Source organism: Medicago sativa, chromosome 1 (assembly GCF_051527215.1).
Source record: "Medicago sativa cultivar Bolivia chromosome 1, Bolivia_mono, whole genome shotgun sequence".
Taxonomy (NCBI): Eukaryota; Viridiplantae; Streptophyta; class Magnoliopsida; order Fabales; family Fabaceae; genus Medicago; species Medicago sativa.
This window is the reverse complement of record NC_140749.1, coordinates 34598621-34624021: the sequence shown is the minus strand read 5'-3', so window position 1 is coordinate 34624021 and position 25401 is coordinate 34598621. Positions and strand designations below refer to the sequence as shown.

Below are 25401 nucleotides of genomic sequence, written 5' to 3'. Positions count from 1 at the left end.
CATAGGAAGCAGCTTCAACCCACTTGGTGAAATAATCAATTGCCACTAGAATGAAACGATGTCCATTGGAAGCCTTTGGTTCAATTCTTCCGATCATGTCAATGCCCCACATAGAGAAAGGCCATGGGGAAGAGATAACATTGAGGGCATGTGGAGGCACATGAATCTTGTCAGCATAGACTTGACATTTGTGGCATCTTTTGGCATGTCTGTTGCAGTCACGCTCCATAGTTATCCAGTAATAGCCGGCTCTTAACAGTTTTCTTGACATGGCGTGACCCGAAGCATGGGTCCCAAAGGTACCATCATGTACATCATGCATCAACTTCTCAGCTTCTTGCTTGTCAACACATCTCAACAAGACCATGTCATAGTTCCTCTTGTATAGGATTTCTCCGTCCAGAAGGAATTTGCTAGCCCATCGTCTCAAAGTCTTTTTATCCCTGTTGGAAGCACCAGGTGGATATTCACGATTCTGCAAGAATTGTTTGATGTTGTAATACCAAGGCTTTTTGTCATTCACATCTTCATTAGCTTGATCTGGCATATTTTCAATAGTAAACACGTGAGCGGGTCTATCAAGACGCTGCACTTTGATTACAGGCACATCATTCCAATGGTTCACCCGAAACATGGAAGACAGAGTAGCAACAGCGTCAGCCATCTGGTTTTCATCCCGAGGGATATGATGCAGCTCAACCTTTGTAAAGTACGTCAACAGACGTCTTGCATAATCACGGTACGGGATCAGCTTCTCATGATGAGTCTCCCATTCACCCTTTATCTGATTAATAACAAGTGCAGAATCTCCATAGATGTCAAGGTGTTTGATTCTCAGGTCAAGGGCTTCTTCAATGCCCAAGATGCATGCTTCATATTCAGCTATGTTGTTTGTGCAGTCAAAGGTTATTCGAGCGGTGAAAGGAATGTGGTGCCCCTGCGGAGTCACAATGATAGCTCCAATTCCTTTACCGTAAGCATTAACAGCACCATCAAACACCAATCCCCATTTGCTGTTGGGGTCCGGCCCTTCATTGATCAGTGGTTCTTCACAGTCTTTTGCTTTCAGATACATAATCTCTTCATCAGGGAAATCAAACTTAATTGGCTGGTAATCATCAAGAGGTTGACAAGCAAGATGCTCAGCAAGGACGCTTCCTTTGATTGCTTTCTGAGCTTTGTACACAATATCATATTCAGACAACAACATTTGCCAACGTGCAATCTTTCCAGTAACAGCAGGCTTTTCAAAGATGTACTTGATTGGATCCATTCGGGATATCAACCAAGTGGTATGATTCACCATATAATGACGCAGGCGTTTGGCAGCCCAAGCTAAAGCACAACAAGTCTTTTCAAGCATCGTATACCGAGTCTCACAGTCGGTGAACTTCTTGCTCAGATAGTAGATAGCATGCTCTTTCTTACCAGTCTCATCTTGCTGACCGAGAACACATCCCACTGAATCATCTAACACTGACAGATACATAATCAAAGGCCTTCCTTCCACTGGTGGGACAAGGATAGGTGGTTCCAACAGGTATTCTTTAATGCTATCAAAAGCTTCCTGACATTCATCATTCCATACAACAGGCTGATTCTTTCTGAGCAATTTGAAAATTGGACCACAAGTAGTAGTCATGTGAGATATGAATCTTGAAATGTAATTCAGACGTCCGAGGAAACCTCTGACTTGCTTCTCAGTTTGAGGGGCCGGCATTTCTCTGATGGCTCGGACTTTGTCAGGATCAACTTCAATGCCTCTCTGGCTGACAATGAAGCCTAGCAACTTTCCGGATCGTACACCGAATGTGCACTTGTTAGGATTCAACCGCAGCTTGTACTTTCTCAGTCTTTCAAACATCTTTTTCAGATACACAACATGTTGCTCTTCATCACTTGACTTCACAATCATATCATCCACATATACTTCAATCTCTTTGTGAATCATATCATGAAACAGAGTGGTCATACCCCTTTGATAGGTAGCACCAGCATTTATCAAGCCGAATGGCATCACTTTATAACAGAATGTTCCCCACGGAGTAATGAAGGACGTCTTTTCTCTATCTTCAGGTGACATTCGTATCTGGTTATAGCCAGAGAAACCATCCATGAAGGAGAATACTTTGGATTGAGCAGTACTGTCAACAAGCACATCAATATGAGGCAATGGGAAGTTATCTTTTGGACTAGCTTTATTCAGATCTCTGTAATCCACGCACATTCGAACTTTCCCATCTTTCTTTGGTACTGGTACGATGTTGGCAATCCACTCAGGATATTCAGCTGTCATGAGGAAGCCCGCATCAATTTGCTTCTGCACTTCAGCCTTGATCTTAAGAGCCATGTCTGGACGAGACCTTCTCAATTTCTGTTTGACAGGAGGACATTCAGGTCTTGTCGGTATCCGATGTTCCACAATCTTGGGATCTAGACCCGGCATATCTTCATAGGACCATGCAAAGACATCTGGATAATCATGGAGAAGCTGAATGATTTTCTTTTTCACCTCTGGCTCAAGTGCAGCACCAATCTTGATCTCTCGCTTATTCTCTTCAGTACCCAGGTTGATGAGTTCAATCTCTTCCTGGTGAGGCTGAATGGCTCTTCTTTCTTGCTCAAGCAGTCGAGTGATCTCATACGGTATCTCTTCATCATTATCATCCTCATCTTCAGCTTCATATAAAGGGAATTCAAAATTTGGAGGAACCATAGGGTCACTGTGTTCAACGGGTTTATTATGGTTCAATCTGCATAATATGATTGGGATGATTTTAGAAAAAGTTTTTCATGCAGATTTTTGAAATTAATTAGAAAATAACAAATGTTTTGGTTTTTTCTGGCATTACCATTATTTCCAAGAAAAAAGGCACTAAAAAAAAGTAAAAACAAAGAGTCGTGAGAAAAACGACAACTTTTATTGACAACGGCAATGCCGAAACAAACACGCCCTTACAAAGATATCACTTTCGCCTTGGGCAGAGCGAAAGGATTGTTATTTTGAAAACAAGAAACATGAGCAACAAAACACATTACATGGAAGCATGCATGACTAAAGGAACATCAATGGCTTCCCAATTTCTCACAGTGCCTCCTGGTATAACAAATGCAGGCACGTGGCTTCCTTCAGCAGCATCTTCAGTAATAGCATTGATGAACCCAGCACTGTAGAAGGTTCCCTTTGAAACAGCAGATGTCGGGGAGAATCTAAGGCCCTCTTTACGCTTGTTTTCCAGAATCTGAATCACTTTGCCCCAGCCAGCAGCTTGCCCTGCTTGAACAGCCTTCTGGGCGTCCTTGAGTGAAGCCATGCTAGCACCAGCCCTCCGGGGCTCTGCACCCTCGACAGTCAAGCCTTGGAATGACGTCCCTTCTGCGGACCCTGCTTCAACACAAGAGAAAGATGACACTTGGCTAACCAGATATGCTTCCTCACCATATACGGTGACAACCTTACCGTTTCTCATGAACTTGAGCTTCTGATGCAAAGTGGATGTGACTGCTCCAGCGTCGTGGATCCATGGTCTTCCGAGGAGACAGCTGTAAGAGGCATTGATATCCATGACTTGGAAGGTTATTTGGAATGTCTCGGGTCCAACGGTAATTGGCAAGTCCACTTCCCCGAGAACATCCTTGCGGGATCCATCAAAAGCTTTAACCAGATAACTGCTACCCCTCAGAGAAATTCCATGATGGCTCAATTGCCTTAGCGTGGATTCGGGCATTACATTCAGAGATGATCCAGTGTCTACCAATACGTTGGATATCCGGTCAGATCCACAATGTACTGAAATATGTAGAGCCAAGTTGTGGCGTTTCCCTGCTTCGGGGAGCTCATCGTCACCGAACCCCAAGTTGTTGCAGGCAGTAATATTACTCACTATCCCATCAAACTGATCCACAGAGACCTCGTGGTCAACATAAGCTTGCTCGAGTATCTTCATTAACACTTTCCTATGAGCCTCAGAGCTCATGAGCAGAGACAGGATGGATATCTTTGAAGGAGTTTGTAGCAGCTGGTCAACAATCTTATAGTCACTTTTCTTGATAAGCCTCAGGATTTCGTCCAGATTGGACTCTTCAATGGATTGTCCTGCTGGGCCGGTGTTCTTGTCAACAGGAGGGGCAACTGGTGGAGTTATTGTGGCAATAGGTGTCACCACTTTCTTCTGAAACAAGGGTGGACGGACTTTCCCACTTCTCAGAGCTGTAACTTCACTGGCAACATTATCAACTGTAGCTGGGGATACGAGAGGCACCTCTACTCCGTTCCCAATCATGGTTGCATTGTATTTGTAGGGAATTGCTTTGGTAGAGGTATAAGATACCGGACCAGGTAGCCTGATCACCAAAGGCTCAACATTCTTTACCTGAGATACACTTTCAACAGGAGAGTTATGGAACACTGGCACAATCACACATACATCACTGGCAATCAAGTACTTGTCATCCATCAGGCTCTGGATATCATTTTGCACAACACAACAGCCCATAGGATTCTGTAGACATTCTGAACAAGAATCATGATCATGTTTGAACAGAGAAGCCTGGCAAAGTTTGACATGTAATGGCACCAATGGAGTAACGACATTGCGGACATCCAACATGGGATCCTTTTGAGGAACGGGAACCCTTTCAAAGGCCTCAATCATATTGACAGCAGCATGGTTTGGAAGCGGGTTGTCAAGGACATGAGGAACGCTATTCTCAAAAGTCAACCGTCCTTTTTCTATCAGATCTTTCACAATATATTTCAGAGCAAAACAACCTTCAACATCATGGCCTTGAGCACCCTGATGGAATTCACATGTTAGGTCCTGACGGAACCTGGGAGGCAATGGATTAGGCGGAGGCCTGCCTGGTCTAGTGACGCAGTGTCCCTTAGCAAGTAGAGTTGGGAGCAGCTCACCATAAAGCATTGGTATTGTTGGAAAAGAAGGTTTGGGTCGGGGACCCTGTTGTTGCTGCCGTTGCTGTTGAGCAGGAGGCTGTTGTTGCACTTGCTGAGGGATGGCATTGACGGGCATTGGTGGTTGACCCGGTGGTAGAGGATATTGCTGATAAAATGGTGGGAAGAAAGGGTGTTGAGCGTATTGCATGTAGTGATAAGGCAGAGGTAATTGTGTGGCAGCTGCAGATGGGTTACCAGACACCATCCCTACGTCAGATTCTTTCCTCTTGTGGTGACCATTACCATACTTCTTTGGTGCACTGTTTGAAGATTCACCCTTCTCAAGGACAATAATACCATCTCGGACAGCCTCTTCTAGGCGAGTTCCCATTGTAACCATATCAGAGAAGTTATTTGGGGCAGAGACTATCATTCTCTCCTTATATTCCTTCTTCAGAGTCTTCAGGAACGTCTGCGTTAATTCTTCCTCATCAAGTCGAGGAGAAACACGGGCAGCTGCCCCTCTCCACCTCTGAGCGTATTCGCGGAAGGTCTCATCTGATTTCTGAGATAGGGCTTTAAGAGAGTCCCTGTTTGGCCTCAGACGGGTGTTGAACTCATATTGACCTTCGAAAGCAGCAGCGAGTTCCTCAAAGGTATGGATGTTATCTTTGCTCAGACTAGTGTACCAATCTGTTGCATCATCTGTCAAGCTACTCTGGAAGCAGTGGATCATCAGTGCGTCATTGTCGGCATAGTTAGCCATCTTTCTGACATACCGGATAACATGGTTATGTGGGCAAGAAGTCCCATTGTACTTGTCAAATTCTGGCTCTTTGAATTTCTTAGGAACCTCAAATCGGGATACCAAGCATAGATCACGAGCTTTAGTAGGAGCACCATTGTTTCCTCGGCTAGCCTTGACCTCACGGAGTTCTCCAGCCAACTCCCTTAACTGTCTCTTCATAGCTTCCATTGCGGGATCTTGTCCACGCGGAGTGTCAACATCAATCACCTGTTGCACAGTGTGTACAATAGGGTCGGTAACAACAGTAGTTACTTGAGGCATAGCAGTAGACACAGGAATCTGTCCTTGACCAGCAAAACCAGAGACACCAGCAGCAGTATTAGGAGAATAGTAAGCTGAGAGACCATAAGGACGGCCGTTGGGCATAACAAAACGAGCATCAGTAGCCACAGTAGATAGTGGGATAGAGGGAATCACCTCAGCAGTAACTGGAACAGAAGTGGCTGGTTGTTCCTGTGCAGCCATCATAGCGGACATAGCGTCATGAGCCTTAGCCAAGTCTTCTTTCATAGCAGCCAATTCGGCACGGAGCTGAGCATTCTCTTTTTCAAAGTTAGCCATTATCCTTCTCTTGTGAAATCTTGTCTGATGAATTCTATCTGGTTGGTAGACTTTGCGAACACGAGCCACCTTTCAGACTGCGGCGGACAAAACCAGGAGGCAATGAGCACGAGAGAAGTTTTTTGTGGTCGATGAATGCATATGATGCATGAAATGTGTTGATGTATATGCAAAAAGACTCTTTTTAGGTTATCGAAGGGTTTTAGACAAATTATGAACTCGTAAACATTAACGTAAACGGGAAACAAACAACAACATGTAGTTTTACAAGACAATTTTAACATAAACAAAAGGAAATAACAACAGGAAATGGAAATCCTCAAGCATAGGAAGTGGAAGCGTCGTCCTCGGACTCATAGCTGCAGTATCGTGCGTAGAAGTCACGGGCACTCCTAGCCCTCTTGGAGTCCCTCATAAGCAACCTATCTTTCTCTTCGATCTCTCTCCTAGCCTTAGCTAACTCTTTCTTCAGTGTCAAGACCTCATGAGTCTGCTGCTCACCTTTTCCATCCAAAGTCATGATCAAGTTCTCAGCCTCATAGTATCTAGCCCTCCACTGATGCTTCTCCCGACTCTCCATAGCTAGATGCTCCTGATACATCTCCTGGGTAGGTGGGAGTAGAGGCAAAGGCATGGTAGGAATAGATGCAGACACATATCTCATAGAGGGGTAAGGCATACCAATCTCCTCAGCTTGGTTTATCACCCACTGTGTATAGGCCTCATGAGCAATACCGGACCTTACGCCCATATGCTTCACCTCTTTCTTCCGAAGCTTAGTCCAAGCTTCCATGAAATCCTCTCTTATGCCTGTGGGAGCATTGGAGTAGTGAAAGAAGTAAGGAGTTGTAGCAAGATTGATGGGTTTATCTTTCATCGGGAAACCAAATTGTCGCAAAGCAAGCTCCGGGTTGTAGTTGATTCCACCCCGGGTACCAAGAAGAGGTACATTAAGAAACTTTCCACCACCAAAGATGATTTCCTTGACCCTAGAAGCGGGAGTGAGCCAAACCACTTCATTAGGAGTGAGAGCCATAATCCTCTGTGAAATAGACCAATTCCTCGGATTGTCGTGGAAAGACTGCGGAAGGTGCGAAATAAACCACCTATAGAGGAGAGGCACACAACAAAGAATATATCCACGACCTTTGGCGGAACGATCGTGGATAGCATGGTATGTGTCAGCTAGCAAAGTAGGAACCGGATTCTTGGAGTGGAAGATCATAATAGCATTCATGTCCACGAAGCCATCAAGATTCGGAAAGAGAATAAGCCCATAGATGAGAAGTGCAAGAATAGCCTCGAGAGTGTCCTGACAAGTGGTATTGAGGTTGGCCTTCCCAAGAAGATACTCTGAAGTGAACCCTCGGATGTGTGCCTTAGTGACAAGATTCTTGGAGACATCGGTGGTCTTGAGATAGAGATCTTTAGCAATAACCAATGGAGGAAGAGGATTTTCAGGTCCTGAGAAAGGTACCCCCTTAGCAATAGATAAACCCATCAAGGAAGAATAAGCCTCTAGAGTAGGCACCAACTGAAAGTCTGGGAAAGTAAAGCACCGATACCCCGGATCATAGAATTGCACTAGAGTGTGCACAAGCTTCTCATCCACATTAGTATGGAGAATAGGAAGTAAAGCCCCGTAACGGCGTCGGAAACCAGTCGGATCCTCAATCTTGAGTGCCAAATCCCTCAAACTAGCCAAATCCACTTCCTTGAACTTGTAGGATTTAGTCATCTTCATCCCTACAATGTTTACAAATTCAACTTGTCTAAGCCCTTCGATAACAATGCATGACAAAAGTTTATGCATGTATGCATGTATGCATGAATGCATGATTATGTTCAAGTTCGGAGAAAACATGGTGGGTTTGAAGTTCAAAGTCGAGGAGTCATGGGTGGACACGGTGTCCGGTGAAACTAGGGCTTTAGGATAATAGTAACCGGGTTCTAAAAAGGTTCCCAAGTTGCAACCGCTCCGGCGTATCTCATGGTGTCACGAGTCAACACTCGCTCCATGATTATACGTGGAAGGTCTAACTTGAGTGTAGTATCGCGTGACGACTAAAACTCGAGACAACACCCGGTTTAGCCTCCGCACTACATCCTAGAAAATGGCCATGGATGGGTTTGGTTATCTACGGTTCATAGCGTCATAGAACAATTAGAGGCAAAGTGCCTAAACGCGACAACTCGCGCCGACAACATCACCCCCAAAATGCCTCAGCTATGTGGGATTGATCGCATAATCCAAAACACGAGGCAACCCCCGGAATGAATTGTCAATTATATCCCTCCTAAATCCTAAGTTCACTCAGCCCGGGTGCAGGACTTTTGATATTCTCACCCCACACGTTTGCAAGAAATTAAACATTTATTCACATAGGAAAGCAAGTAAAAGAAGCAAGTAAAAATACAAGCGCAAACGTGGAAATAAAAACTAGGCGTAACTCTCGAATCTCCCCAGTGAAGTCGCCAGCTGTTTTATCTTGGTTTTCGGGTGTCAAACATTGATTACGTTTGAACCTTTTAAACCGGTGATATCTTATTTTTTCTTGGGAAGGGAAAAAGTAAGCAAAACCCTTGAGAATCGAGGTCCGGGAGTTGTTTTCGCTACGGGAAGGTGTTAGGCACCCATAACGACTATAGTAACCTATAGGAACCGTCTTTAATTTCTACGCGCGCGCTTTATTTTTAAATGCTATTTTGAAAGATGATATTAGACCTAAGAATTTTCTAAGTGAAGAATTGGAGGGAGAAGAATGTTTTTGGATTTTTATTTTAGTTGAATTGAAGGAATTTTGTTCCTTGCCTACGTACCCGTTTAAGGGATCAAATCCACCGTAGTTCTCTCTCAAAAATGTTTTTGTTTTTGTTGGTTGATTTTAAGTTTGAAAATGGATTTTGAAGAATAGAAAGGGGCCTCAAGGGCATGAGATTAGGAAATAGTGAGGTTGGATTAGTGAATTGCAAAAGAAGTCAAAGTTTGATTATTTTTCATTGAAGTTTGATTAAGAAAATGGAAAAGAAAATACAATGGGATATTGGATCCCAAGGTTTATTTGGAAAAGATTTGAGTGAAGTTGTTCACATTTGTTTGGAAAATTGGTTTTTTCTAAGTATAAACCCTAGGCATACATCTAAACATACAATCCTAAACATACATCTAAACATGCATATTCTAGCTATATAGTGATGTGTGTGCATGTGTCAGTGCTTGTGTCGATGTACATCATTAGAGTCCATTGTCCTTTACATCATACCCTAAATACATTCTATGGCCTCTTTGCCAAGAAATTAAAATTGCATGAAGGTAAAATATTACAAAACCTCTAAGTATTTACATTTTAAACTTGGCATGAAATTGTAACTTAAAATGCAAGAAATTAGATGAAGAAGAAGATGAAGTGGGAATGCTTATGATGAATATGAAACATGAAATGGAAAGGTTAGTAGCATAGAGCAATATCAAAGGAAATAAAGCAAGAGAAGTACTAGGACATAAAGGATAGAAAATAAAGGCAAAAGAGTGCAAATATAGCTAAAATTTATTCATAAAATGCAAGAACCAAGTGACCTATAATTCTCACATTCCAATTACATTTTAAAAGGTTTATAATAAAGTCTTGGAAGGGAAATTAAGGCTACACGATTTTCTTGGCATTTTAAAACAAACTTTGAACATACTTGCATTATTTAACTATTCAACTAACTTGCAAGCTAAGTAACTAATCAAAATTCATACTCATGCACTAATATCAAACACAAACAGTAGCTAAATCCTATGGAATCAAAAGGTATAGGTCACCAACATTCATCAAGCAATTTGGATTGAAATCAAATGAATTTTCATTTATTTTTTAGCATAAAATGTCACAAAGCATTGGGAAAATTAACCACACCATGCTCACCAATTTTTTTATGTAAAATCAACACTAGAAGGTCACATAATTGTCAAAAAACACTCATGAATTTCTTTGGAATTTTTTAAAGAGTTTTGATCACAAGAACATGTAAAATTTTCACAAGATTTAACAAATGTAATAAACTATTGAAAAAAAAAATGCTACATATTTTTTTATCCAAATTCAACACATAATAACATCACAAGAAGATCAAGAAACTAGTCAAAAACACATGAAAAAATACTTGGAATTTTTAGCAAATTTTTTGAGCATAAAGGTGTGCAAATAGCAAGAAACAGTGGCAAGAATAGCAAAAAAAAACAAGGGAACACGCAGGGAACTAAGCCCAAACCCAAGCCCAAGGGATGAACGGATCCTGGATCCTCAGGGAGTTCAGGGACCGTTGGATTGATCCAGATGGATCAACCCTAGATCCAACGGTCAGGGGAGCGAACCAGCTGAACCAGACCGGTTCAAAGGCTTATATAAAGGCCAGGTGACCGGTCTAATTCATTTCACACTTCTCATTCTCTCTCTTCACTCGTTCTTCTCTCTTCTCTCTCTAAAACCCTAACCTAGCCGGAAACTGGGGAGGACGGCGGAGAACGGCGGAGGAAGATGAAGATTCATCGGAATCTTCATCTTCTCCGACGACCTGATGCTACTTTTTCAAACTTTTTACACAGAAACGTTCGTCTTCCTCCCCTGTTTACGGATCCACGGTTATTTTTATGAAATTATGATGAAAACGAAGTAGATCGGACTTTGAACTTACGGTTTCTAGGGTTTTCAAACTTTTTCTAATCTTCTTGAAACTAAACCCCTATCTAACCTATTTTCTTCGCTGATGATGATTATAAACTTGGATTCATGAAATAAACGGTGAATCTTGAAGAATTTACATTTTAGGGTTTCGGTTTCAATTCTTTCTTGAATCTTTTCGAAGTTTTTGCTTCGATTCACCGTTTATTTATGCTTACAAGCCTTCGATGATGATTTGACATGAAAAACGAGAAGGTTTTGAGGTTTTACCTGGAGATTCGAATGAGAAGACGAAGAAAATCTTCGTGAATCTTCTTTGAGTTTCTGGTAGGTGATTTGTTGCTACGAACTGAAAAATGTACCGGTAAATTTCCTCTTCTTCTTCTCTGATTTGAATCCTTCTTCAATTCCTCTTCTTCTCCACTGTGATCGTATAAGTTCTTCGAACTTGTGCTTGAATTGCAGTGGTTTGAGTTCAGTGATGATGATTCAGCTTCGAATCTCTGAGAACTCTCACCAATTCATCGGAATTGTGTTGAATTTTGGCTTTGAGAACTTAGGGTTTGTGATTGTTCTTCTGTGTTCTTGATTGATCCTGATTTTGGATCGTAACTGAATAGAGAGAGAATGTGAAATCTGTTTGTGATGTGGCACTGAACTTTGCTGAGTTGTTTCGTTCTCTTTGGGACTGTGATGATTGGGCCTTTATATAGGTGACATGTGTTCATGATAGCCAATGTGTGCTTGCCACCTGTCTGGACTTGTAACTAATTCGGCCTCTGCTGAATTTAGGACTTGAGGGCTTTTCTGCAATTGTTGAAAATTCATGGACCAATCTGCAAATAACTAAAAAAGGACTAAAAATAAACTGGACAAAAGGACTTCATTGCAATTGACCTAAAATGGAAGTTTGACTTAGAAGGACTAAAACCTAAATTCTTAAAAGAAATAAAAAGGTGAAAAGGGACTAAAGTGCAATTTTTAGGAATTTAGGACTAAAAAATAAAATAAAATGAATTAAAATTGGTAATTGGAAAATAACGTAAAGTGAAACAATTAAAATTGACAAAACGGACTAAAACGAACCAATGGCCTAAATGAGGTACTTTAAAGTAACCTCTCTTTGCCGAAATTTCGTGTGAAATGACCAAAATGCCCCTGGGGCTAAAACGACTGAAAATGACTCAGATGCAAACTTAAAATGGATTTTTAACAGAGAAATGAAACAAAGGCTTATACAAGCTAAATTAAAAGACTCAGAGACAATTTTTAGGATTTAAACAGTGACTTGACACTTGAAATGACCAAAATGCCCCTAGGGGCAAAATTGACTCAAAATGGCTTCAAATGCAATTTTAAAAATGGATTTTGACATAGAATGATACAGAGACTTATTCACACTACTTGAAAGGACTTCAAACAAAATTTTGAAAGACTGAGAGACACTTGACATAGGAAATGACTAAAATGCCCCTGCATGTGAATTTTGCAAATAAAATTGAAATAAAATGCAGAGAAAGATGCAACTGATCAGAGATAGTTCAAATAGCTTGTAATGCAAGAAAAGAAGAATTGGACTAGTATTTTTAGGTCCAAAATTAGGGTATAACAGAAAGTAAGAAACCTGGTGGTTTCATCAAATCAGGAAGGTGAAAGTGAAGTGGAAGTAAGGGATGGTTGTAGTGGACAAACCTTCGTAGATTCGATTATGGGGCATGTAGATAATCAACTTTTCCTTAGAGTAATTTTGGTTCTACATTGGTTGATTTGAATCTGAAAATTGTTTTAAAGATGGTAAAGTATTGTTTTAATATGGTCAAGTAGGTCAAAAAAAAAAGGGGATCGTTCTTGGCAGTTACGACACATCCATTAGCTAGTCTTGTATGAACACCGATAGCTTTAGCATAGATTTTTGATAGGATTTGAGTATGAATCGGTTGTCTGTCCAGTGAGCCACCTTAGCCTAGTACTAGGTAGTGAAAGTTGAGATATTGGGTAATCACTTTTATCCTTTTAAGGAAAAACCTGGTTAGGTACCATATTATTTAACCTCAGGTTTAGGAGCTAACAAGGTAATGAAAAGAGGTGGTCAAGGATAATTGGTTTCGATTATGGATATATAAGTGAGTAATGAAGAACAATAATTGTTCAAGAGTGTGAGTTCCTAATATTTTTCCTGAAGAATTTTCTAGATTCTCTCATGATAAGAAAATTAAGTTTTTTATAGACTTGGTTCCCAACACTCAATGACATCCATACTTTTTGATCAAATAGTTAGCAAAACTTTAGGTGTTAAGGGAGAAGCTACATGATTTTCTCAGTAAGAGATTTATTCGCTCAAATATTTTTTTTTCCCGTAGGGAACCCTGATATTGTTTGTAAGGAAGAAAGATAGATACATGTGATTATGTGTAGTTTACAAACAAGTGAATAGAGTGATAGTTAGAAATAAATGTCATTTACTCTGCATTGACGAGTTGTTTGACCGACTGCAAGGACCTATGAGTTTTTCCTAGATTGATTTGCTGTCTAGGTGCCACCAGTTGAAAATTAAGAGGGATCTTATGCCAGTGACAACTCTTTACGCATGCTGCGACCATTATGAAATTTTGGTTATTCCTTTTGGGTTTACTAATACTCCAACATCTTTTATGGTTTTGATGAATTGGGTTTTAAACTGTTCTTGGATCAATTTGTGATATTGTTCACTGATGACATTCTTAGTTATTCTAAGAGTAAAGAAAGACACAACCCACACTATCCTACATATGATTAGAATGCAGCAACAATGATTTTAGCTCATAAGATTTGGAGGTATTACCTATATAGAGAGACTTGTGAGAGTTATACCCGACCATATTAGTCTTAAGTATACTTTTCGGCAACGTGATTTACATTTTAGGAGAAAGAAATTGGACGAAGCTCAGATTGTGATTACGCGATCTTAAATCTCCCCCAGAAAGGCTATTGTTGTTGTAGAAACTTTGAATAAGAAATTCATGAACAGTCTAGATAGCATAAATGAAGAGGCTTATAGTTAAAGGATTTCAAGAACCGAGGAAAATGGAATTAAAATTAAGTTTGACCATTCAAAAACATTATTATCCACTTTCAAATTAGTTCCACCTTAGTGGAGGATGTCAAAAAGGCTTAAGGTTAAAGGTCGAACTTGGTGAATATGATAGGTAATGTGATAAAAAGTAAATTTATAAAATTCTTAGTTGATTTTGATGACGTTTTGTGAGCAAGACTTAGTTTACTGCTCTGTTTTGGAAGTCTTTCAAATTTGAATTGGAAGCCTGTTTGACTCTCAGTAGAACCTTCATCCTAAGAATGATTCTTAATTAGTGAAAGTTATACACATCCTAGAGGATATTCTTCGTACTTTGTTCTTGAATTTTGAGGAATTTAGGATTGATATTTATCTAAGATGGAATTTGGATATAACAATAGTTACCAATCTAGTGCTTAGATGTTACCATGGAGGCTTTGTATTGTAGGCAGTGTAATTATTATATAGGCTGGTTAGAAGCTTGAAGAAATTGATTTAAGATGTTATTTCAAAGGTTAAATTGATCAAAGATAGTTAAGTAATAACTTAGAGCAGGCAAAGGACTTAGGTCGACAAGAGGTGCTTCCTTTCTATTCACAGTTGGAGAACATTTATTTTTACAAGCATCATTATTGAAAGGAGTTTGCGGTGTAGTAGAACGACAAGATAAGATCAAAGTTCTCTGGGACGTTTAAGATTGTAGCTTATAGTGGGGTACTTCCACCGGATCTCTCAAGTGTTTGTCGTGTCTTTCATATATCTATGCTTTAGAAGTACCTTTATACCTTTCTCATGTGGGTATTATGAAGATGTGCAGTTAGACAAGAAGTGCCTCTATAGTAGATAAGGAAGTGAGACGTTTACGCTCAAAAGATATTGTTTCGGTGAAGGTTCTTTGGAAAAGACCGTCCGGCGAAGAAATCACTTGGGAACCCGAAGAAGTAATGCGTAAAAGTACCCACAATTATTTGAAAATCAAGGTTAGTAGTATGTATGTGCTAAAAAAAAAAATCGAGGACGAATTTTCTTAAGGGGGGAAGAATGAAACACACCGTTTTAGTAATTGGAAAAAAAAAATTAAATTAAGTTTGAGAAGTATTAATAAAAATAGATATATGTAGAATGTACTAGACCCACACGTGGGAGAAAAAAAAAACATAACACCTAACTTTCCCATTCCTTTCTCCTCTTAACTCTCGTTAGCTCTCTGTCCCTCATTCATCTTCTTCCATTTTTTTTCACCTTCCTTTCCAAAATCAACCATTTTCATCACCAAATCAATCATCCTTAAGAATAATTGATCATCTAAGTAAAGCAACTTCATATTCAAGCTCTATTGGTAGAATTTTGGGGGGTTAGGGTTTGTGCTTTGAAGTAGGAGGAGAGTACCCATATTGTCAGAGTTGCTCATTGAGACTCTTTGAGGTATATTTATCAACTTACATTTCAATTAGTGCATATTTAGGTATGATTAGTGAGTTAGAAATTAATTTTTAAGATAAGAGTATGTGTTAGAGGAATTTTATGGTTATCTATGGTTACTAAAGTCGTAGAATGGGTTTCTAATTAATGAGGAAATATTATTGATGCTCAGATATGACGCTGGACGCTTCGAATGCTTCTCCAGGGATGGTAGGAGAACACACTAGTTGATTCGTTATAACTGTGAGTTGATAACGATCATTATCACTTATTTTAATTATTGTTATTATCGATATTTTGTTGATTTAATATGTTAAAGTATTTATCAAATCGAGAACACACCCTTTGAACATTTTTCTCGTCATTGTTATATAATTTCAAAGTCATCAAATTTAATTGTACTCTATTTGGATTTACCTATGACTTATTAAGAAAAAGATTTGAAATTGAGGTTTGGTTGCCTATACTATTGCATGAGTTTTGAGAAATGAGGAAATATGGTTTTGAGATATATGTTCTTGGGATTTTTGATATTAATATGCGATCCATTTCGATTTGGATTTTGAATTGGATTTGAATTTGGATTTACTTATGATTATAAGTAGTAGATTTTCGGTTGAGTTTTGATGATACATATCTTGAAATAAGTTTCGTTATGTTGTGAAATATGGTTTTGGCATTATGTTTTAAGAATGGTGTTTTGAAATTACGGTTATAATGATGACAACCTAGGTGCACCTAGTATGTGATTTCAATTAGGTAGAATTACCCCATTAGATGGAGCCACCCCTATGGAAAGGCCACCATTAGGAGGAGAGGGCTATCAATGCGTGGTAAACTCCCTAACTGAAAATGTTTTACATTTGTTTTGAGTCGAGAAAAAAGAGCTATCCGTTAGATGGAGCCGCCCCTATGGAAAGGCCACCATTAGGAGGAGAGGGCTATCAACGAGATGGAGCTAGTTCTCGATTCACCCATTTTGATTATTTTCACTAAATTGAGTTTACTATACTTTAAAACATTTTTGTTTTGAGTCGAGAGAAAAGAGCTATCCGTTAGATGGAGCCGCCCCTATGGAAAGGCCACCATTAGGAGGAGAGGGCTATCAACGAGATGGAGCTAGTTCTCGATTCACCCATTTGATTATTTTCACGAAAGTTGGATTTTTATACTTTCTTTAAAGTTTATTATTTTGGTATTATTAAATGGAATTTGATTTTATATTCTATTTGGATTTGATTATTTCGATTTCTTTTTCATTATACGCGATTTATATATTTTCTTTAAAGTTGTGGATTTGGGTTCACTTCTCTACGACATTGGAATTTTGATATAGTCTTATTTAGTTTGATAAACTCACAAAGATTTTCAAATTTTCATGGTACACTTGATTGAAAGTTTATTACATTTTTATATGGTTAGTAACTTTGTAAATTACAATTTGGTATGAGAAAAGTAAATAATCGTGCCCTTGTGTGTTTCCCTTCTAGTTGGTGGTGGTTGTTGTCTCTCACTAAGTCCTTGTGACTTACTCTTTCATTTTCTATTTTTTTTTCAGATTTCCAAGCAGCCAAGTAGGAAGCTGCTAGTAGATTTGAAGTTCATCTGTGTCACTCTTGGTGGTAGGTTTCCTTGATGAATGTCTCTTTTGTTTATGTATATGTTGAATCGAGTATCTGCAGCTATTTGGAGTTTAGGAATGTTTTATTCTGAGATGTACAAAGATGTAAATATGTCATTTGAAACTCTGGATGAGAATACAGGTTCATAAACAGAATTAAAATCTTGGCGAATGTTCAAAATACAGAGGATACTCTGTCGAAATTTCAGTGGATATCAATTTATAAATTGTAAATTATAGTTGTCAAGTGTCATCAATAGGCTTTCCGGACTAGGATGTTCTAGTTCGTGCGCCGGTCACGATTGTGAATTTTGGGTCATGACAAAGTTGGTATCAGAGCTCCGGTTGTAGGTCCTAATAGCTGCAGACGTAGAATGAAAATGGATTTTTGCGTGTAAATCGTGAACCGCGGCACCATTTACTTGCAAAAATCTATTAGCATTCTATGGTAGTGTCACTTGTTGTCCAATCCTGTGATTTCTTTTGGTCTTTGATCGGTCTCACTCTTTTCTCATCTTGTTATATATTCGGTCAATTTTCCTTCATTTAGTGAGGGTGTCACCCATTACCAAGATCTCCACTAGAAGGGAAATTAATTCCTTATGGGTTTATTGCCCAACCTTAAAACCTTAGTTAAAGAGGTCGTCTTTTGGGACATACTCATGGTCGACGTAAATCAAATGATGGAGAATTTGCGTTCATGTCGACGAACGTGGCTTAGTTATAGGAGTAGCTAGTGTTGAAGTGTCAATAGGAAGGCGAAGATTGCTATAGGTATTACAACAACTTGTTTGGGGGTTGCTGTTGGAAAGCAATAGGTTAATCTAAGACAAATACATCATGACAGTTGTAAGAAGTTGGTTGAGAAGCAGCCGACAAATCCACCCACATGGACTTAAACCATTACCTTTTCTAAGCTTGGTGTGTGAGGATCCGCTGCAAGTCATTGACGATGTCGAGAGGTTATGAAGGGCATTAGGATGCTCAAATATAAGGAATAGGGAGTTCACATATATATTGTTTTTAAAGTACGAGAGGGAACAATGTAAACCCGGCATAAACTGAAAATTGTTTATGACACTAAACCAATATACGGAGGAGCTTATAAAAGAATGAAGAATAACCTTATTGTTACGGGTAATCCATACACGTTGGGCATAGGGGCATTTGTAGGAGATATACAACCTTTAGTTAACTCACAGTCACAGACACAAGAATACATAAATATCATTTAAATTTTGTTAGTTTGTTTGGTGAAAAAGAAGATAAGAAAGTAAGAAACCTGGTGGTTTCATCAAATCAGGAAGGTGAAAGTGAAGTGGAAGTAAGGGATGGTTGTAGTGGACAAACCTTCGTAGATTCGATTATGGGGCATGTAGATAATCAACTTTTCCTTAGAGTAATTTTGGTTCTACATTGGTTGATTTGAATCTGAAAATTGTTTTAAAGATGGTAAAGTATTGTTTTAATATGGTCAAGTAGGTCAAAAAAAAAAAGGGGATCGTTCTTGGCAGTTACGACACATCCATTAGCTAGTCTTGTATGAACACCGATAGCTTTAGCATAGATTTTTGATAGGATTTGAGTATGAATCGGTTGTCTGTCCAGTGAGCCACCTTAGCCTAGTACTAGGTAGTGAAAGTTGAGATATTGGGTAATCACTTTTATCCTTTTAAGGAAAAACCTGGTTAGGTACCATATTATTTAACCTCAGGTTTAGGAGCTAACAAGGTAATGAAAATAGGTGGTCAAGGATAATTGGTTTCGATTATGGATATATAAGTGAGTAATGAAGAACAATAATTGTTCAAGAGTGTGAGTTCCTAATATTTTTCCTGAAGAATTTTCTAGATTCTCTCATGATAAGAAAATTAAGTTTTTTATAGACTTGGTTCCCAACACTCAATGACATCCATACTTTTTGATCAAATAGTTAGCAAAACTTTAGGTGTTAAGGGAGAAGCTACATGATTTTCTCAGTAAGAGATTTATTCGCTCAAATATTATTTTTTTTTCCGTAGGGAACCCTGATATTGTTTGTAAGGAAGAAAGATAGATACATGTGATTATGTGTAGTTTACAAACAAGTGAATAGAGTGATAGTTAGAAATAAATGTCATTTACTCTGCATTGACGAGTTGTTTGACCGACTGCAAGGACCTCTGAGTTTTTCCTAGATTGATTTGCTGTCTAGGTGCCACCAGTTGAAAATTAAGAGGGATCTTATGCCAGTGACAACTCTTTACGCATGCTGCGACCATTATGAAATTTTGGTTATTCCTTTTGGGTTTACTAATACTCCAACATCTTTTATGGTTTTGATGAATTGGGTTTTAAACTGTTCTTGGATCAATTTGTGATATTGTTCACTGATGACATTCTTAGTTATTCTAAGAGTAAAGAAAGACACAACCCACACTATCCTACATATGATTAGAATGCAGCAACAATGATTTTAGCTCATAAGATTTGGAGGTATTTCCTATATAGAGAGACTTGTGAGAGTTATACCCGACCATATTAGTCTTAAGTATACTTTTCGGCAACGTGATTTACATTTTAGGAGAAAGAAATTGGACGAAGCTCAGATTGTGATTACGCGATCTTAAATCTCCCCCAGAAAGGCTATTGTTGTTGTAGAAACTTTGAATAAGAAATTCATGAACAGTCTAGATAGCATAAATGAAGAGGCTTATAGTTAAAGGATTTCAAGAACCGAGGAAAATGGAATTAAAATTAAGTTTGACCATTCAAAAACATTATTATCCACTTTCAAATTAGTTCCACCTTAGTGGAGGATGTCAAAAAGGCTTAAGGTTAAAGGTCGAACTTGGTGAATATGATAGGTAATGTGATAAAAAGTAAATTTATAAAATTCTTAGTTGATTTTGATGACGTTTTGTGAGCAAGACTTAGTTTACTGCTCTGTTTTGGAAGTCTTTCAAATTTGAATTGGAAGCCCGTTTGACTCTCAGTAGAACCTTCATCCTAAGAATGATTCTTAATTAGTGAAAGTTATACACATCCTAGAGGATATTCTTCGTACTTTGTTCTTGAATTTTGAGGAATTTAGGATTGATATTTATCTAAGATGGAATTTGGATATAACAATAGTTACCAATCTAGTGCTCAGATGTTACCATGGAGGCTTTGTATTGTAGGCAGTGTAATTATTATATAGGCTGGTTAGAAGCTTGAAGAAATTGATTTAAGATGTTATTTCAAAGGTTAAATTGATCAAAGATAGTTAAGTAATAACTTAGAGCAGGCAAAGGACTTAGGTCGACAAGAGGTGCTTCCTTTCTATTCACAGTTGGAGAACATTTATTTTTACAAGCATCATTATTGAAAGGAGTTTGCGATGTAGTAGAACGACAAGATAAGATCAAAGTTCTCTGGGACGTTTAAGATTGTAGCTTATAGTGGGGTACTTCCACCGGATCTCTCAAGTGTTTGTCGTGTCTTTCATATATCTATGCTTTAGAAGTACCTTTATACCTTTCTCATGTGGGTATTATGAAGATGTGCAGTTAGACAAGAAGTGCCTCTATAGTAGATAAGGAAGTGAGACGTTTACGCTCAAAAGATATTGTTTCGGTGAAGGTTCTTTGGAAAAGACCGTCCGGCGAAGAAATCACTTGGGAACCCGAAGAAGTAATGCGTAAAAGTACCCACATTTATTTGAAAATCAAGGTTAGTAGTATGTATGTGATAAAAAAAAATTCGAGGACGAATTTTCTTAAGGGGGGAAGAATGAAACACACCGTTTTAGTAATTGGAAAAAAAAATTAAATTAAGTTTGAGAAGTATTAATAAAAATAGATATATGTAGAATGTACTAGACCCACACGTGGGAGAAAAAAAAAACATAACACCTAACTTTCCCATTCCTTTCTCCTCTTAACTCTCGTTAGCTCTCTGTCCCTCATTCATCTTCTTCCATTTTTTTTCTCCTTCCTTTCCAAAATCAACGATTTTCATCACCAAATCAATCATCCTTAAGAATAATTGATCATCTAAGTAAAGCAACTTCATATTCAAGCTCTATTGGTAGAATTTTGGGGGGTTAGGGTTTGTGCTTTGAAGTAGGAGGAGAGTACCCATATTGTCAGAGTTGCTCATTGAGACTCTTTGAGGTATATTTATCAACTTACATTTCAATTAGTGCATATTTAGGTATGATTAGTGAGTAAGAAATTAATTTTTAAGATAAGAGTATGTGTTAGAGGAATTTTATGGTTATCTATGGTTACTAAAGTCGTAGAATGGGTTTCTAATTAATGAGGAAATATTATTGATGCTCAGATATGACGCTGGACGCTTCGAATGCTTCTCCAGGGATGGTAGGAGAACACACTAGTTGATTCGTTATAACTGTGAGTTGATAACGATCATTATCACTTATTTTAATTATTGTTATTATCGATATTTTGTTGATTTAATATGTTAAAGTATTTATCAAATTCGAGAACACACCCTTTGAACATTTTTCTCGTCATTGTTATATAATTTCAAAGTCATCAAATTTAATTGTACTCTATTTGGATTTACCTATGACTTATTAAGAAAAAGATTTGAAATTGAGGTTTGGTTGCCTATACTATTGCATGAGTTTTGAGAAATGAGGAAATATGGTTTTGAGATATATGTTCTTGGGATTTTTTATATTAATATGCGATCCATTTCGATTTGGATTTTGAATTGGATTTGAATTTGGATTTACTTATGATTATAAGTAGTAGATTTTCGGTTGAGTTTTGATGATACATATCTTGAAATAAGTTTCGTTATGTTGTGAAATATGGTTTTGGCATTATGTTTTAAGAATGGTGTTTTGAAATTACGGTTATAATGATGACAACCTAGGTGCACCTAGTATGTGATTTCAATTAGGTAGAATTACCCCATTAGATGGAGCCACCCCTATGGAAAGGCCACCATTAGGAGGAGAGGGCTATCAATGCGTGGTAAACTCCCTAACTGAAAATGTTTTACGTTTGTTTTGAGTCGAGAAAAAAGAGCTATCCGTTAGATGGAGCCGCCCCTATGGAAAGGCCACCATTAGGAGGAGAGGGCTATCAACGAGATGGAGCTAGTTCTCGATTCACCCATTTTGATTATTTTCACTAAATTGAGTTTACTATACTTTAAAACATTTTTGTTTTGAGTCGAGAGAAAAGAGCTATCCGTTAGATGGAGCCGCCCCTATGGAAAGGCCACCATTAGGAGGAGAGGGCTATCAACGAGATGGAGCTAGTTCTCGATTCACCCATTTGATTATTTTCACGAAAGTTGGATTTTTATACTTTCTTTAAAGTTTATTATTTTGGTATTATTAAATGGAATTTGATTTTATATTCTATTTGGATTTGATTATTTCGATTTCTTTTTCATTATACGCGATTTATATATTTTCTTTAAAGTTGTGGATTTGGGTTCACTTCTCTACGACATTGGAATTTTGATATAGTCTTATTTAGTTTGATAAACTCACAAAGATTTTCAAATTTTCATGGTACACTTGATTGAAAGTTTATTACATTTTTATATGGTTAGTAACTTTGTAAATTACAATTTGGTATGAGAAAAGTAAATAATCGTGCCCTTGTGTGTTTCCCTTCTAGTTGGTGGTGGTTGTTGTCTCTCACTAAGTCCTTGTGACTTACTCTTTCATTTTCTATTTTTTTTTCAGATTTCCAAGCAGCCAAGTAGGAAGCTGCTAGTAGATTTGAAGTTCATCTGTGTCACTCTTGGTGGTAGGTTTCCTTGATGAATGTCTCTTTTGTTTATGTATATGTTGAATCGAGTATCTGCAGCTATTTGGAGTTTAGGAATGTTTTATTCTGAGATGTACAAAGATGTAAATATGTCATTTGAAACTCTGGATGAGAATACAGGTTCATAAACAGAATTAAAATCTTGGCGAATGTTCAAAATACAGAGGATACTCTGTCGAAATTTCAGTGGATATCAATTTATAAATTGTAAATTATAGTTGTCAAGTGTCATCAATAGGCTTGCCGGACTAGGATGTTCTAGTTCGTGCGCCGGTCACGATTGTGAATTTTGGGTCGTGACACAAATCTAAGACTTAGAGACACATCATCATGAAAAAATTAAAGTAAATGATTCCAATATGTGTTCTGATACTTGGAGATCTTTATTTCTCTTGACTTTAATTTCCCAAATTGTGAATCATTTACTGTTAGGGATATCAGCGCAATGCGGAAGCACAGGATCGATGCAATTGGGAATTAAAGAGAAGTAAAATAACAAGAGAAATAACACACAAGATTTACGTGGAAAACTCCTCAATATGGGCGATCACGAGCAAAGTTCCACTATGTAAAAGAAAAGAGTACAAGTCCTCTTATAGTGATGAGGACAAAGGACAATATTTTCTCATGTATGTAATTAAGAAAGCATCAGATTTTGAGTATAAGGTGTTCAATATTTTAGCTCAAAGCATATATTTGAATGAATATCGGAACCACTGTCAACCACAATGAATTTCTATTCATCAAGGCCTTAGATGTAAGGAGAAAATATTTGTATAAATTAGAAACGTAAATACAACTCTGTTGAACTATATAGCACTAACACTTCAATTTGAAAGTGTGGTCGGCATCCGACAAATGTCATTGTCTGACACAGAACAAGTCACACAACACCGATACATGTGGTTAGGTTCAATCACTTCCACTTTCTCAAATAACTATGGTGTCTATGTGTCAGTAATAGTGTTGTAAACTACAGATATTGAAGACAAGGTAGCTAAAAAGGATAACAAAGTCAAACAATTAAGACCACTTACCTTATCTTCATCGATTTCTTTGATTATCTCTTCTAAGCGAACATCTTTAATGCCAAACTCATCGCAAGCTTGTTGAAGTTCTTCTTGAGTAATATAGCCACTTCCATCTTTATCAAAGTAAGAAAAGGCTGCAAATAGATGATCTTCTCTTTCAATCTTGTTAAGATGCAATGTTGCCGCAATGAACTCACCATAATCAATTGTCCCACTGTTATCTACATCAGCCTACAATTTCAAGGTATAGTGATATGTTAGAGATTTGAGTTAGCCTGTTAAATAGAACACATTAACTTATTGTTGTGAATCTATGATAAATTTTAAATCATAAATTTCCATTCCATTCCATTTGCACATCTTAACTTTCCATTCCATTTGCAAATCATCCACCTTATACTTACCGCTTGCATTAAATCATAAATTTTACACTCCTTAAGATTAGCAACAACTTTAAGTTCTTCAAAAGTTGTTATCTGTATCTATCATCTTGAACATTTCTTTTAATCTTGGCCGACGTTAATGTCATATGTCTGCAGTAGTTATGATTTGTTATTCGGAGCGATTAAAGAGGAAGGAAGAGGTATGTAAGTATTCCATTACGGTAGTTAAGAAGTCTCACATCGAAAGTTTGTAAACAACATAGACAAACATGTACCTATAAAATAAAGGTGTGTGCCATACTTTATAAACATTTGGTGACCCATGTTTTATACTTGAGTTGTCCCATGAGTTCCATTAGTATATAATTTGTCAATGTTGGGTGACATTGTTGGAGATTCTATGTGGATACATTTTTTAATGTCTTGATTTTTTGGTCACGTAGAATCGCCTTCAACGTCGTCATCTCACAATGACAAAATATATCAAAACCAAATTAAATCTTTACAAAAAAAAAAAAAAACTATGTGCATAATGTAATATCTTCATGAATAGTGCTAACTCATTTTTGAGTTTATCAAATAAAAGAGTGAATGTTGAATTAAAAAAAAAATGTTCCAAAATCATAAGGTCTTATTATGTGTAATTTTTCGTTTTGTTAGCAAAATATCCTTAAATTGAAGATAACTTTTCGTTAGTTTAAAATATTTATCCATCTATATAATTATTTCTTCAACAATTTTTCTTAAGAGACAAGATTCATTTAGTTTATAAATAAATTAATCCATATGAAATTTTGTAAAAGACCTATTTAGGAACAAATAATTGATTGTAAAGAGATAGTTAGTCACGGATGATGTAATATATTTCTAATCCAATTACAGTAAAGGCATTTATCTAATATAATTTTTTACTTTGTTTAAAAGAAATGACATGATTTAAATGGAGCAGGTTGCACAAAAAATGTTACACTATCTTTGTCTTTAAATATTAGACGCCGTTTAATAAATCATAAAAATTAAGCAAATTGGTTGTGGTATTAAATTGTTAACAAACATTATATAAATTAAAGTCACGAATCGTGATTTATTATACACATGCATATAATATCAACAGTGAATTTATTCATACATAGTTAATATTTATCACTTTGTTCTCTTACTCTGAGACGAGTTAAACACTTTAGA

At 37.6% G+C, this 25401-nt stretch overlaps 1 protein-coding gene and 1 long non-coding RNA gene across 4 annotated transcripts; one reads left to right on the top strand and one right to left on the bottom strand.

Annotated features, from left to right (window-relative positions):
* Positions 1-6582: 6582 nt before the first annotated feature.
* On the bottom strand, positions 6583-8221 carry LOC146954555 (uncharacterized). Its single transcript, XM_085717105.1, has one exon. It carries the CDS (start codon positions 8125-8127, stop codon positions 6583-6585), a length of 1545 nt encoding a protein of 514 aa, XP_085573231.1. The 5' UTR covers positions 8128-8221.
* Positions 8222-15212: 6991 nt separating this feature from the next.
* LOC146954554 (uncharacterized) lies at positions 15213-23014 on the top strand. Of its 3 annotated transcripts, XR_015014029.1 has the most exons (5): positions 15218-15407; positions 15577-15647; positions 16963-17026; positions 21331-21401; positions 22718-23014. It is a non-coding gene; the product is annotated as an uncharacterized LOC146954554 (long non-coding RNA). The 3 variants fall into 3 exon arrangements; XR_015014027.1 differs by lacking the exons at positions 21331-21401; positions 22718-23014 and having other exon boundaries at positions 15213-15407; positions 16963-17259; XR_015014032.1 differs by lacking the exons at positions 15218-15407; positions 15577-15647; positions 16963-17026 and adding an exon at positions 20842-21161.
* The last annotated feature ends 2387 nt before the right edge of the window (positions 23015-25401 follow it).

Coding starts and splice junctions, on each gene's coding strand:
- LOC146954555 (XM_085717105.1), bottom strand. CDS start 8,127: ATGTTTTCTCCGAACTTGAACATAATCATGCATTCATGCATACATGCA.